Source organism: Salvelinus alpinus, chromosome 4 (assembly GCF_045679555.1).
Source record: "Salvelinus alpinus chromosome 4, SLU_Salpinus.1, whole genome shotgun sequence".
In the NCBI taxonomy this organism is placed as follows: Eukaryota; Metazoa; Chordata; class Actinopteri; order Salmoniformes; family Salmonidae; genus Salvelinus; species Salvelinus alpinus.
In genome coordinates, this window is record NC_092089.1 from 15,791,060 (window position 1) to 15,804,253 (window position 13,194).

A 13,194-nucleotide genomic window follows, 5' to 3' on the forward strand; every position below is an offset into this window, starting at 1 on the left:
ATCACCAACACTGGACAACTGAGTGTCTCTAGTGGGCAGGACATCACTAACACTGGACAACTGAGTGTCTCCAGTGGACAGGCCATCATCAACACTGGACAACTGAGTGTCTCCAGTGGGCAGGCCATCACTAACACTGGACAACTGAGTGTCTCCAGTGGACAGGCCATCACCAACACTGGACAACTGAGTGTCTTCAGTGGACAGGCCATCACCAACACTGGACAACTGAGTGTCTCCAGTGGGCAGGCCATCACCAACACTGGACAACCGAGTGTCTCTAGTGGACAGGCCATCACCAACACTGGACGACTGAGTGTCTCTAGTGGACAGGCCATCACCAACACTGGACGACTGAGTGTCTCTAGTGGACAGGCCATCACCATCACTGGACAACTGAGTGTCTCTAGTGGACAGGCCATCACCAACACTGGACAACTGAGTGTCTCTAGTGGACAGGCCATCACCAACACTGGACAACTGAGTGTCTCCAGTGGACAGGCCATCACCAACACTGGACAACTGAGTGTCTCCAGTGGGCAGGACATCACCAACACTGGACAACTGAGTGTCTCTAGTGGGCAGGACATCACCAACACTGGACAACTGAGTGTCTCCAGTGGACAGGCCATCACTAACACTGGACAACTGAGTGTCTCCAGTGGGCAGGCCATCACCAACACTGGACAACTGAGTGTCTCCAGTGGACAGGCCATCACCATCACTGGACAACTGAGTGTCTCCCGGGGGACAGGCCATCATCAACACTGGACAACTGAGTGTCTCCAGTGGACAGGCCATCACCAACACTGGACAACTGAGTGTCTCTAGTGGGCAGGACATCACTAACACTGGACAACTGAGTGTCTCCAGTGGACAGGCCATCATCAACACTGGACAACTGAGTGTCTCCAGTGGGCAGGCCATCACTAACACTGGACAACTGAGTGTCTCCAGTGGACAGGCCATCACCAACACTGGACAACTGAGTGTCTTCAGTGGACAGGCCATCACCAACACTGGACAACTGAGTGTCTCCAGTGGGCAGGCCATCACCAACACTGGACAACCGAGTGTCTCTAGTGGACAGGCCATCACCAACACTGGACGACTGAGTGTCTCTAGTGGACAGGCCATCACCAACACTGGACGACTGAGTGTCTCTAGTGGACAGGCCATCACCATCACTGGACAACTGAGTGTCTCTAGTGGACAGGCCATCACCAACACTGGACAACTGAGTGTCTCTAGTGGACAGGCCATCACCAACACTGGACAACTGAGTGTCTCCAGTGGACAGGCCATCACCAACACTGGACAACTGAGTGTCTCCAGTGGGCAGGACATCACCAACACTGGACAACTGAGTGTCTCTAGTGGGCAGGACATCACCAACACTGGACAACTGAGTGTCTCCAGTGGACAGGCCATCACTAACACTGGACAACTGAGTGTCTCCAGTGGGCAGGCCATCACCAACACTGGACAACTGAGTGTCTCCAGTGGACAGGCCATCACCATCACTGGACAACTGAGTGTCTCCCGGGGGACAGGTCATCACCAACACTGGACAACCGAGTGTCTCCAGTGGGCAGGCCATCACCAACACTGGACAACTGAGTGTCTCTAGTGGACAGGCCATCACCAACACTGGACAACTGAGTGTCTCCAGTGGACAGGCCATCACCAACACTGGACAACTGAGTGTCTCTAGTGGACAGGCCATCACCAACACTGGACAACTGAGTGTCTCTAGTGGGCAGGACATCACTAACACTGGACAACTGAGTGTCTCTAGTGGACAGGCCATCACCAACACTGGACAACTGAGTGTCTCCAGTGGACAGGTCATCACCAACACTGGACAACTGAGTGTCTCTAGTGGACAGGCCATCACCATCACTGGACAACTGAGTGTCTCCAGTGGGCAGGCCATCACCAACACTGGACAACTGAGTGTCTCTAGTGGGCAGGACATCACTAACACTGGACAACTGAGTGTCTCCAGTGGGCAGGCCATCACTAACACTGGACAACTGAGTGTCTCCAGTGGACAGGCCATCACCAACACTGGACAACTGAGTGTCTCTAGTGGGCAGGCCATCACCAACACTGGACAACTGAGTGTCTCTAGTGGGCAGGCCATCACCATCACTGGACAACTGAGTGTCTCCAGTGGACAGGCCATCACCAACACTGGACAACTGAGTGTCTCTAGTGGGCAGGCCATCACTAACACTGGACAACTGAGTGTCTCTAGTGGGCAGGCCATCACTAACAATGGACAACTGAGTGTCTCTAGTGGGCAGGCCATCACTAACACTGGACAACTGAGTGTCTCCAGTGGACAGGACATCACCAACACTGGACAACTGAGTGTCTCCAGTGGGCAGGACATCACCAACACTGGACAACTGAGTGTCTCCAGTGGGCAGGACATCACCAACACTGGACAACTGAGTGTCTCTAGTGGACAGGCCATCACCAACACTGGACAACTGAGTGTCTCTAGTGGGCAGGACATCACTAACACTGGACAACTGAGTGTCTCTAGTGGACAGGCCATCACCAACACTGGACAACTGAGTGTCTCCAGTGGACAGGTCATCACCAACACTGGACAACTGAGTGTCTCTAGTGGACAGGCCATCACCATCACTGGACAACTGAGTGTCTCCAGTGGGCAGGCCATCACCAACACTGGACAACTGAGTGTCTCTAGTGGGCAGGACATCACTAACACTGGACAACTGAGTGTCTCTAGTGGGCAGGCCATCACTAACACTGGACAACTGAGTGTCTCTAGTGGGCAGGCCATCACTAACACTGGACAACTGAGTGTCTCCAGTGGACAGGACATCACCAACACTGGACAACTGAGTGTCTCCAGTGGGCAGGACATCACCAACACTGGACAACTGAGTGTCTCCAGTGGGCAGGACATCACCAACACTGGACAACTGAGTGTCTCCAGTGGGCAGGACATCACCAACACTGGACAACTGAGTGTCTCCAGTGGGCAGGCCATCACCAACACTGGACAACCGAGTGTCTCTAGTGGACAGGCCATCACCAACACTGGACAACTGAGTGTCTCTAGTGGACAGGCCATCACTAACACTGGACAACTGAGTGTCTCCAGTGGGCAGGCCATCACTAACACTGGACATCTGAGTGTCTCCAGTGGACAGGCCATCACCAACACTGGACAACTGAGTGTCTCCAGTGGACAGGCCATCACCAACACTGGACAACTGAGTGTCTCCAGTGGGCAGGCCATCACCATCACTGGACAACTGAGTGTCTCCAGTGGACAGGCCATCACCAACACTGGACAACTGAGTGTCTCTAGTGGGCAGGCCATCACCATCACTGGACAACTGAGTGTCTCCAGTGGACAGGCCATCACCAACACTGGACAACTGAGTGTCTCTAGTGGGCAGGCCATCACCAACACTGGACAACTGAGTGTCTCCAGTGGACAGGCCATCACCAACACTGGACAACTGAGTGTCTCCAGTGGACAGGCCATCACCAACACCGGACAACTGAGTGTCTCCAGTGGGCAGGCCATCACCAACACTGGACAACTGAGAGAAGTGGATAAACATTGCCTGGTCCGACGAATCCCGGTTCTTGTTGCGTCACGCTGATGGCAGAGTCAGGATTCCCCGAAGAATTTAGGTAAAGGGGGGTCCGACCTGGTACTAGATGGGTGTACCTAATAAACTGTCCTGTGAGTGTAAATTCCCCCTGAACCACAGTCAGTAGAATATATAAGGACAGGAGGACTGGTGGTCCATTTTAACAGCCTCAGAAAACAACAAGAGAGAGAGACAGAGACAGAGAGAGACAGATAGAAAGAGACAGAGAGAAAGAGAGAGAGAGAAAGAGACAGAAAGAGAGAGACAGAAAGAGAGAGACAGAAAGAGAGAGAGAGAGAGACAGAAAGAGAGAGACAGAGAGAGAGACAGAGAGAAAGAGAGAGAGAGAAAGAGACAGAAAGAGAGAGAGAGACAGAAAGAGAGAGACAGAAAGAGAGAGACAGAGAAAGAGAGACAGGGAGAGAGACAGAGAGAAAGAGAGAGAGAGAAAGAGACAGAAAGAGAGAGAGAGACAGAAAGAGAGAGAGAGACAGAAAGAGAGAGAGACAGAAAGAGAGAGAGAGAAAGAGAGACAGACACACAGAGAGAGAGAGAGACAGAGAGAAAGAGAGACAGAGAGAGAGAAATAGAAAAAGAGACAGAGAGAGAGAGAGAGAGAGAGAGACAGAGAGAAAGAGAGACAGAGAGAGAGAAAGAGAGAAAGAAACAGAGAGAGAGAAAGAGAGAAAGAGACAGAGAGAGAGCAGGTTGCTGTGATGTGGTGTCAGGGATGAGGCTTTAAGCGTTGGCTCGTGGTTTTATGGCATAATGGTTGAATATGAACCCATCCATTCACACAGTGTGTCACAGAAAGATGCGTTTCCAGCTGCCAGCAGAGTAAAACAGCCCTTCTAGAGACCGGCCACATGTCATTGGAGAGAAGCAGAGTAAAACAGCCCTTCCAGAGACCGGCCACATGTCATTGGAGAGAAGCAGAGTAAAACAGCCCTTCTAAAGACCGGCCACATGTCATTGGAGAGAAGCAGAGTAAAACAGCCCTTCTAAAGACCGGCCACATGTCATTGTGTACTCAGCCCTTTAGACAGCCCCTGATTTAGGATGGACATGCCAAACAAAAAATCACTTTAGAGGGGGTGGTTGGGTTTGTAAAAACCTTTGACTAAGATCAAACTGCCAACATTCTACCTGGAGCTACAGCAACTAGATGACACTTGTAAATACATTTATAGCCCAGAGACAAGACCAGCAGGGAGAACAAGTACCACTGCTCTCTTCCCGCCCCCTTTTTAAAAACACAACTTCAAACATGGTTTTGATGATTGTTAACACAGGAGTAAATTGATTTATTTGAAGGGATGTTTGAAAGTAATTTTTTTTTTTACAGGGAGGGAGTGAGGGAAGCTTTGAAGCCATGTTGCAGCAGTGAGCTGTGGGATTTCCAGCTGGTATGTGGCTAAAGGCTGGAAGGATGAAGGCTGGACTGAATGTTTGCACATTAAAAGCAGGAGATTAGTCTTATTATCAGTTGCCAAAACGGAGGACTGGAGGGCCTCCATGTGATTGATTACAAGCTAAGCTAACCTGAGGTAACCACCTGCATTACAAGCTAAGCTAACCTGAGGTAACCACCTGCATTACAAGCTAAGCTAACCTGAGGTAACCACCTGCATTACAAGCTAAGCTAACCTGAGGTAACCACCTGCATTACAAGCTAAGCTAACCTGGGGGAACCACATGCATTACAAGCTAAGCTAACCTGAGGTAACCACCTGCATTACAAGCTAAACTAACCTGAGGTAACCACCTGTATTACAAGCTAAGTTAACCTGAGGTAACCACCTGCATTACAAGCTAAGCTAACCTGGGGTAACCACCTGGATTACAAGCTAAGCTAACCTGTGGTAACCACCTGCATTACAAGCTAAGCTAACCTGAGGTAACCACATGCATTACAAGCTAAGCTAACCTGAGGTAACCACCTGTATTACAAGCTAAGCTAACCTGGGGTAACCACCTGCTACCCGCATTACAATCTAACCCCACACAGACTAACCTACTACCCACATTACAACCTAACCCCACACAGACTAACCTACTACCCGCATTACAATCTAACCCCACACAGACTAACCTACTACCTGTATTACAATCTAACCCCACACAGACTAACCCTACTACCCGCATTACAACCTAACCCCACACAGACTAACCTACTACCCACATTACAACCTAACCCCACACAGACTAACCTACTACCTGTATTACAATCTAACCCCACACAGACTAACCCTACTACCCGCATTACAACCTAACCCCACACAGACTAACCTACTACCCGCATTACAATCTAACCCCACACAGACTAACCTACTACCTGTATTACAATCTAACCCCACACAGACTAACCTACTACCCGCATTACAATCTAACCCCACACAGACTAACCTACTACCCGCATTACAATCTAACCCCACACAGACTAACCTACTACCCACTTTACAATCTAACCCCACACAGACTAATCTAACCTGTTGTAGCCACCTGTATAAAAGCCAACATGTGTTAATCCGGTTGGTCGTTTCTCTGCATAACGAGTACAGACAGTCAAACCTAATGTTTCCATGGTGATGTTGTGTATAAGAGTACAGACAGTCAAACCTAATGTTTCCATGGTGATGTCGTGTATAAGAGTACAGACAGTCAAACCAAATGTTTCCATGGTGATGTCGTGTATAAGAGTACAGACAGTCAATCCTAATGTTTCCATGGTGATGTCGTGTATAAGAGTATAGACAGTCAAACCTAATGTTTCCATGGTGATGTCGTGTATAAGAGTATAGACAGTCAAACCTAATGTTTCCATGGTGATGTCGTGTATAAGAGTACAGACAGTCAAACCTAATGTTTCCATGGTGATGTCGTGTATAAGAGTACCACCAGTCAAACCTAACGTTTCCATGGTGATGTCGTGTATAAGAGTACAGACAGTCAAACCTAATGTTTCCATGGTGATGTCGTGTATAAGAGTACAGACAGTCAAACCAAATGTTTCCATGGTGATGTCGTGTATAAGAGTACCACCAGTCAAACCAAATGTTTCCATGGTGATGTCGTGTATAACAGTACAGACAGTCAAACCTAACGTTTCCATGGTGATGTCGTGTATAAGAGTACAGACAGTCAAACCTAATGTTTCCATGGTGATGTCGTGTATAAGAGTACAGACAGTCAAACCTAATGTTTCCATGGTGATGTCGTGTATAAGAGTACAGACAGTCAAACCTAATGTTTACATGGTGATGTCATGTATAAGAGTACAGACATTCAAACCTAATGTTTACATGGTGATGTCGTGTATAAGAGTACAGACAGTCAAACCTAATGTTTCCATGGTGATGTCGTGTGTAAGAAAGACTTCTATGAACTACATCTATATAAACCGTCTAATGTCATCTCTTATCGTCTTCAACTGTAGTGAGATGTCATGTCTCTGGGGTGTAGCAGGGTGAGTTGAATGAAACCCGGTGTCTTACCTGCTCATAGTATTTGTTGTGAGCCACGTAGTACTGGGCGTCAAAGGACTCCTCAGTCACAAGCACCTGCTGGGTCTCCCCAATCTGAAAGACAAGAACCAGTGGCAGTTTGAACACAACGTTATTTTATCCACAGTTGATACAAAGCTCGTGTTATACGTGACGAGGAGAGAGAACAAACGCAGAGAGAGACGACTGTATTTCAACTGACAACAAATCCAACGCAATCCAATAGTTCTATATTAACCAACACTGTTCCATTCTAGTCCTATAAACACTGAACACCCATATGCTGAGTGGACGACTGTCTCAACAGGAACAGGACTAGACTCAGACCAGGACTGTCTGAACAGGAACAGGACTCAGACCAGGACTGTCTCAACAGGAACATGACTAGACTCAGACCAGGACTGTCTCAACAGGAACAGGACTAGACTCAGACCAGGACTGTCTCAACAGGAACATGACGAGACTCAGACCAGGACTGTCTCAACAGGAACATGACTAGACTCAGACCAGGACTGTCTCAACAGGAACAGGACTAGACTCAGACCAGGACCGTCTCAACAGGAACAAGACTCAGACCAGGACTGTCTCAACAGGAACATGACTAGACTCAGACCAGGACTGTCTCAACAGGAACAGGACTAGACTCAGACCAGGACTGTCTCAACAGGAACATGACGAGACTCAGACCAGGACTGTCTCAACAGGAACATGACTAGACTCAGACCAGGACTGTCTCAACTGGAACAGGACGAGACTCATACCAGGACTGTCTCAACAGGAACAAGACTCAGACCAGGACTGTCTCAACAGGAACAGGACTAGACTCAGACCAGGACTGTCTCAACAGGAACATGACTAGACTCAGACCAGGACTGTCTCAACAGGAACATGACTAGACTCAGACCAGGACTGTCTCAACAGGAACAGGACTAGACTCAGACCAGGACTGTCTCAACAGGAACATGACTAGACTCAGACCAGGACTGTCTCAACAGGAACATGACTAGACTCAGACCAGGACTGTCTCAACAGGAACAGGACTAGACTCAGACCAGGACTGTCTCAACAGGAACAAGACTCAGACCAGGACTGTCTCAACAGGAACATGACTAGACTCAGACCAGGACTGTCTCAACAGGAACAGGACTAGACTCAGACCAGGACTGTCTCAACAGGAACATGACGAGACTCAGACCAGGACTGTCTCAACAGGAACATGACTAGACTCAGACCAGGACTGTCTCAACTGGAACAGGACGAGACTCATACCAGGACTGTCTCAACAGGAACAAGACTCAGACCAGGACTGTCTCAACAGGAACAGGACTAGACTCAGACCAGGACTGTCTCAACAGGAACATGACTAGACTCAGACCAGGACTGTCTCAACAGGAACATGACTAGACTCAGACCAGGACTGTCTCAACAGGAACAGGACTAGACTCAGACCAGGACTGTCTCAACAGGAACATGACTAGACTCAGACCAGGACTGTCTCAACAGGAACATGACTAGACTCAGACCAGGACTGTCTCAACAGGAACAGGACTAGACTCAGACCAGGACTGTCTCAACAGGAACATGACTAGACTCAGACCAGGACTGTCTCAACAGGAACATGACTAGACTCAGACCAGGACTGTCTCAACAGGAACAGGACTAGACTCAGACCAGGACTGTCTCAACAGGAACAGGACTAGACTCAGACCAGGACTGTCTCAACAGGAACATGACTAGACTCAGACCAGGACTGTCTCAACAGGAACATGACTAGACTCAGACCAGGACTGTCTCAACAGGAACATGACTAGACTCAGACCAGGACAGTTTAATGTCTGAATAGGGTGTCATTTGAGACCAAGGCTGTTTAATATCTGAATAGGGTGTCATTTGGGACCAAGGCTGTTTTAATGTCTAGCGATCACAGCATAAATACATCTCTTTTATTAGCCCGTAAAAAAAAGGTGTTATTTAAACGAAAACCTCTCGCAAACGAAGCTCTCAAATTGGATGTTTTTTAATCTCGGTCTCTGTCTCTTCACACCCACAGAAAGAGAATATGTTCCCATCATGAATATGTGCTAATTAGACGCCATAGAAAAAGAGAGGACTAGCTACAACAGGCAGAAACCAACGTGTCCAGGGCTGTCACCCACCCAACACACATACACTACCAATCATTCTGCCAAAGAGACACAGATCAAACAAGACAAACATGCTCAGAGAGAGTAGAGGACGTTCTCTCGTGTCAGCTAGTTTTAATAGTATCTGTTAGTGTAGTAAAATGAAAAGAGTCCATGATGTGGCTTCTATACTTAATATCATCTCTGATGAACCAATTAAGGAACGTAGAGTTCCTGATAGCCAGCTAATTGCTTCTAAACTGGTTGCCATGGAGACCGGGGATGATGAAGGAAAGAGAATCGTCTAATTTTATACAGAATGTTGGTGTTAAATCACACACACACACACACACACACACACACACACACACACACACACACACACACACACACACACACACACACACACACACACACACACACACACACACACACACACACACACACACACACAGGAGAGAGGCCTGCACTCGTCCTATTAAGTCTCAGACAGACTTCCAATATGCATGTCCATTGTCTATAAAGGGCCTCCGTGCTTCTGTCTTCCAAAGGAAAAAGACCTAATGCTTAGATAGAGAGAAAGCGAGAGAGAGAGAGCTCTTTATCATATCTTAATTGCTTTCACTTTATTTCCACAAGAGGTTTGGGGAGCAGCTGTCCTTTTGAGACAGCAGACTAAAAGATGCCCCGTGAAAGCTGCTTGTTGTTTTGGTCTCTCCCCCCTCCCCTTACCCCTCCACTCTCCCCCCTTCCCTCTCCCTACTCATCCCCCTCTCCTCACCCACCTCCTTACAATCTCCTCTCCCCCCCAACAGGGTCTGGCAAAAGAGAGACCGATGAAAAGGCAAGTTGAAAAGGAGGCGATAGAGAAGAGGAGGAGATAGAGGAGAAGAAGAGAATAGGAGAAGAAGAGAATAGGAGAAGAGAAGAAGAGAGGAGGCTCGATGGCAGACAGGAGCTCTTCTCTTTGTGACTCCCCTGGTTGTGTGTGTGTCTCTCCCCTGGTTGTGTGTGTGTGTCTCTCCCCTGGTTGTGTGTGTCTCTCCTGGTTGTGTGTGTGTCTCTCCCCTGGTTGTGTGTGTGTCTCTCCCCTGGTTGTGTGTGTGTCTCTCCCCTGGTTGTGTGTGTGTCTCTCCCCTGGTTGTGTGTGTCTCTCCTGGTTGTGTGTGTGTCTCTCCCCTGGTTGTGTGTGTGTCTCTCCCCTGGTTGTGTGTCTCTCCCCTGGTTGTGTGTTTGTCTCTCCCCTGGTTGTGTGTGTGTCTCTCCCCTGGTTGTGTGTGTGTCTCTCCCCTGGTTGTGTGTGTCTCTCCCCTGGTTGTGTGTCTCTCCCCCCTGGTTGTGTGTGTGTCCCTCCCCTGGTTGTGTGTGTCTCTCCCCTGTTTTCAAGGCTCATTAAAACACACAGCCTGCTCCTCCTCCTCCTGTCACCCTGCCCAGAATGCCAAGCGACACAAAGGGGAACATGTAAAAGGCTGTCCGTGCCAACGTTAAAAGTCTGTCTGACATTACAGGGAGAGTATTGGACAGAGAGAGACTGCATGAGGAACACCAACAGACAACTGATGGCCCATACAACACTAATACATTTATACACCCAACATCTATACACCCACTATACCTGAAGGACCAGAGCATATATACACCCACTATACCTGAAGGACCAGAGCATCTATACACCCACTATACCTGAAGGACCAGAGCACCTATACACCCACTATACCTGAAGGACCAGAGCATCACATCTATACACCCACTATACCTGAAGGACCAGAGCATCTATGCACCCACTATACCTGAAGGACCAGAGCATCTATACACCCACTATACCTGAAGGACCAGAGCATCTATACACCCACTATACCTGAAGGACCAGAGCACCACATCTATACACCCACTATACCTGAAGGACCAGAGCATCTATACACCCACTATACCTGAAGGACCAGAGCACCACATCTATACACCCACTATAACTGAAGGACCAGAGCATCTATACACCCACTATACCTGAAGGATCAGAGCATCTATACACCCACTATACCTGAAGGACCAGAGCATCTATACACCCACTATACCTGAAGGACCAGAGCATCTATACACCCACTATACCTGAAGGACCAGAGCACCTATACACCCACTATACCTGAAGGACCAGAGCATCTATACACCCACTATACCTGAAGGACCAGAGCACCACATCTATACACCCACTATACCTGAAGGACCAGAGCATCACATCTATACACCCACTATACCTGAAGGACCAGAGCATCTATACACCCACTATACCTGAAGGACCAGAGCACCTATACACCCACTATACCTGAAGGACCAGAGCATCTATACACCCACTATACCTGAAGGACCAGAGCACCACATCTATACACCCACTATACCTGAAGGACCAGAGCATCTATACACCCACTATACCTGAAGGACCAGAGCACCACATCTATACACCCACTATACCTGAAGGACCAGAGCATCTATACACCCACTATACCTGAAGGACCAGAGCATCTATACACCCACTATACCTGAAGGACCAGAGCATCTATACACCCAATATACCTGAAGGACCAGAGCATCTATACACCCAATATACCTGAAGGACCAGAGCATCTATACACCCACTATACCTGAAGGACCAGAGCACCACATCTATACACCCACTATACCTGAAGGACCAGAGCATCTATACACCCACTATACCTGAAGGACCAGAGCATCTATACACCCACTATACCTGAAGGACCAGAGCACCTATACACCCACTATACCTGAAGGACCAGAGCATCACATCTATACACCCACTATACCTGAAGGAAGAGGAGCATCTATACACCCACTATACCTGAAGGACCAGAGCATCTATACACCCACTGTACCTGAAGGACCAGAGCATCTATACACCCACTATACCTGAAGGACCAGAGCACCACATCTATACACCCACTATACCTGAAGGACCAGAGCATCTATACACCCACTATACCTGAAGGACCAGAGCACCACATCTATACACCCACTATAACTGAAGGACCAGAGCATCTATACACCCACTATACCTGAAGGACCAGAGCATCTATACACCCACTATACCTGAAGGATCAGAGCATCTATACACCCACTATACCTGAAGGACCAGAGCATCTATACACCCACTATACCTGAAGGACCAGAGCATCTATACACCCACTATACCTGAAGGACCAGAGCACCTATACACCCACTATACCTGAAGGACCAGAGCATCTATACACCCACTATACCTGAAGGACCAGAGCACCACATCTATACACCCACTATACCTGAAGGACCAGAGCATCACATCTATACACCCACTATACCTGAAGGACCAGAGCATCTATACACCCACTATACCTGAAGGACCAGAGCACCTATACACCCACTATACCTGAAGGACCAGAGCATCTATACACCCACTATACCTGAAGGACCAGAGCACCACATCTATACACCCACTATACCTGAAGGACCAGAGCATCTATACACCCACTATACCTGAAGGACCAGAGCACCACATCTATACACCCACTATACCTGAAGGACCAGAGCATCTATACACCCACTATACCTGAAGGACCAGAGCATCTATACACCCACTATACCTGAAGGACCAGAGCATCTATACACCCAATATACCTGAAGGACCAGAGCATCTATACACCCACTATACCTGAAGGACCAGAGCACCACATCTATACACCCACTATACCTGAAGGACCAGAGCATCTATACACCCACTATACCTGAAGGACCAGAGCATCTATACACCCACTATACCTGAAGGACCAGAGCATCTATACACCCAATATACCTGAAAGACCAGAGCATCTATACACCCACTATACCTGAAGGACCAGAGCATCTATACACCCACTATACCTGAAGGACCAGAGC

General features: G+C 48.4%; 1 protein-coding gene across 3 annotated transcripts in view; it reads right to left on the reverse strand.

The window, feature by feature from the left end:
- The window catches only part of cdkal1 (CDK5 regulatory subunit associated protein 1-like 1), a 1,024,035-nt gene that overhangs the window by 51,034 nt on the left and 959,807 nt on the right, over positions 1–13,194 (reverse strand). For all 3 annotated transcript variants that reach the window (XM_071395740.1, XM_071395742.1, XM_071395741.1), the window contains exon 13: positions 7,139–7,222. In XM_071395740.1, coding sequence (XP_071251841.1) covers positions 7,139–7,222 — 84 coding nt within the window. The remainder of the gene's footprint in view (positions 1–7,138; positions 7,223–13,194) is intronic.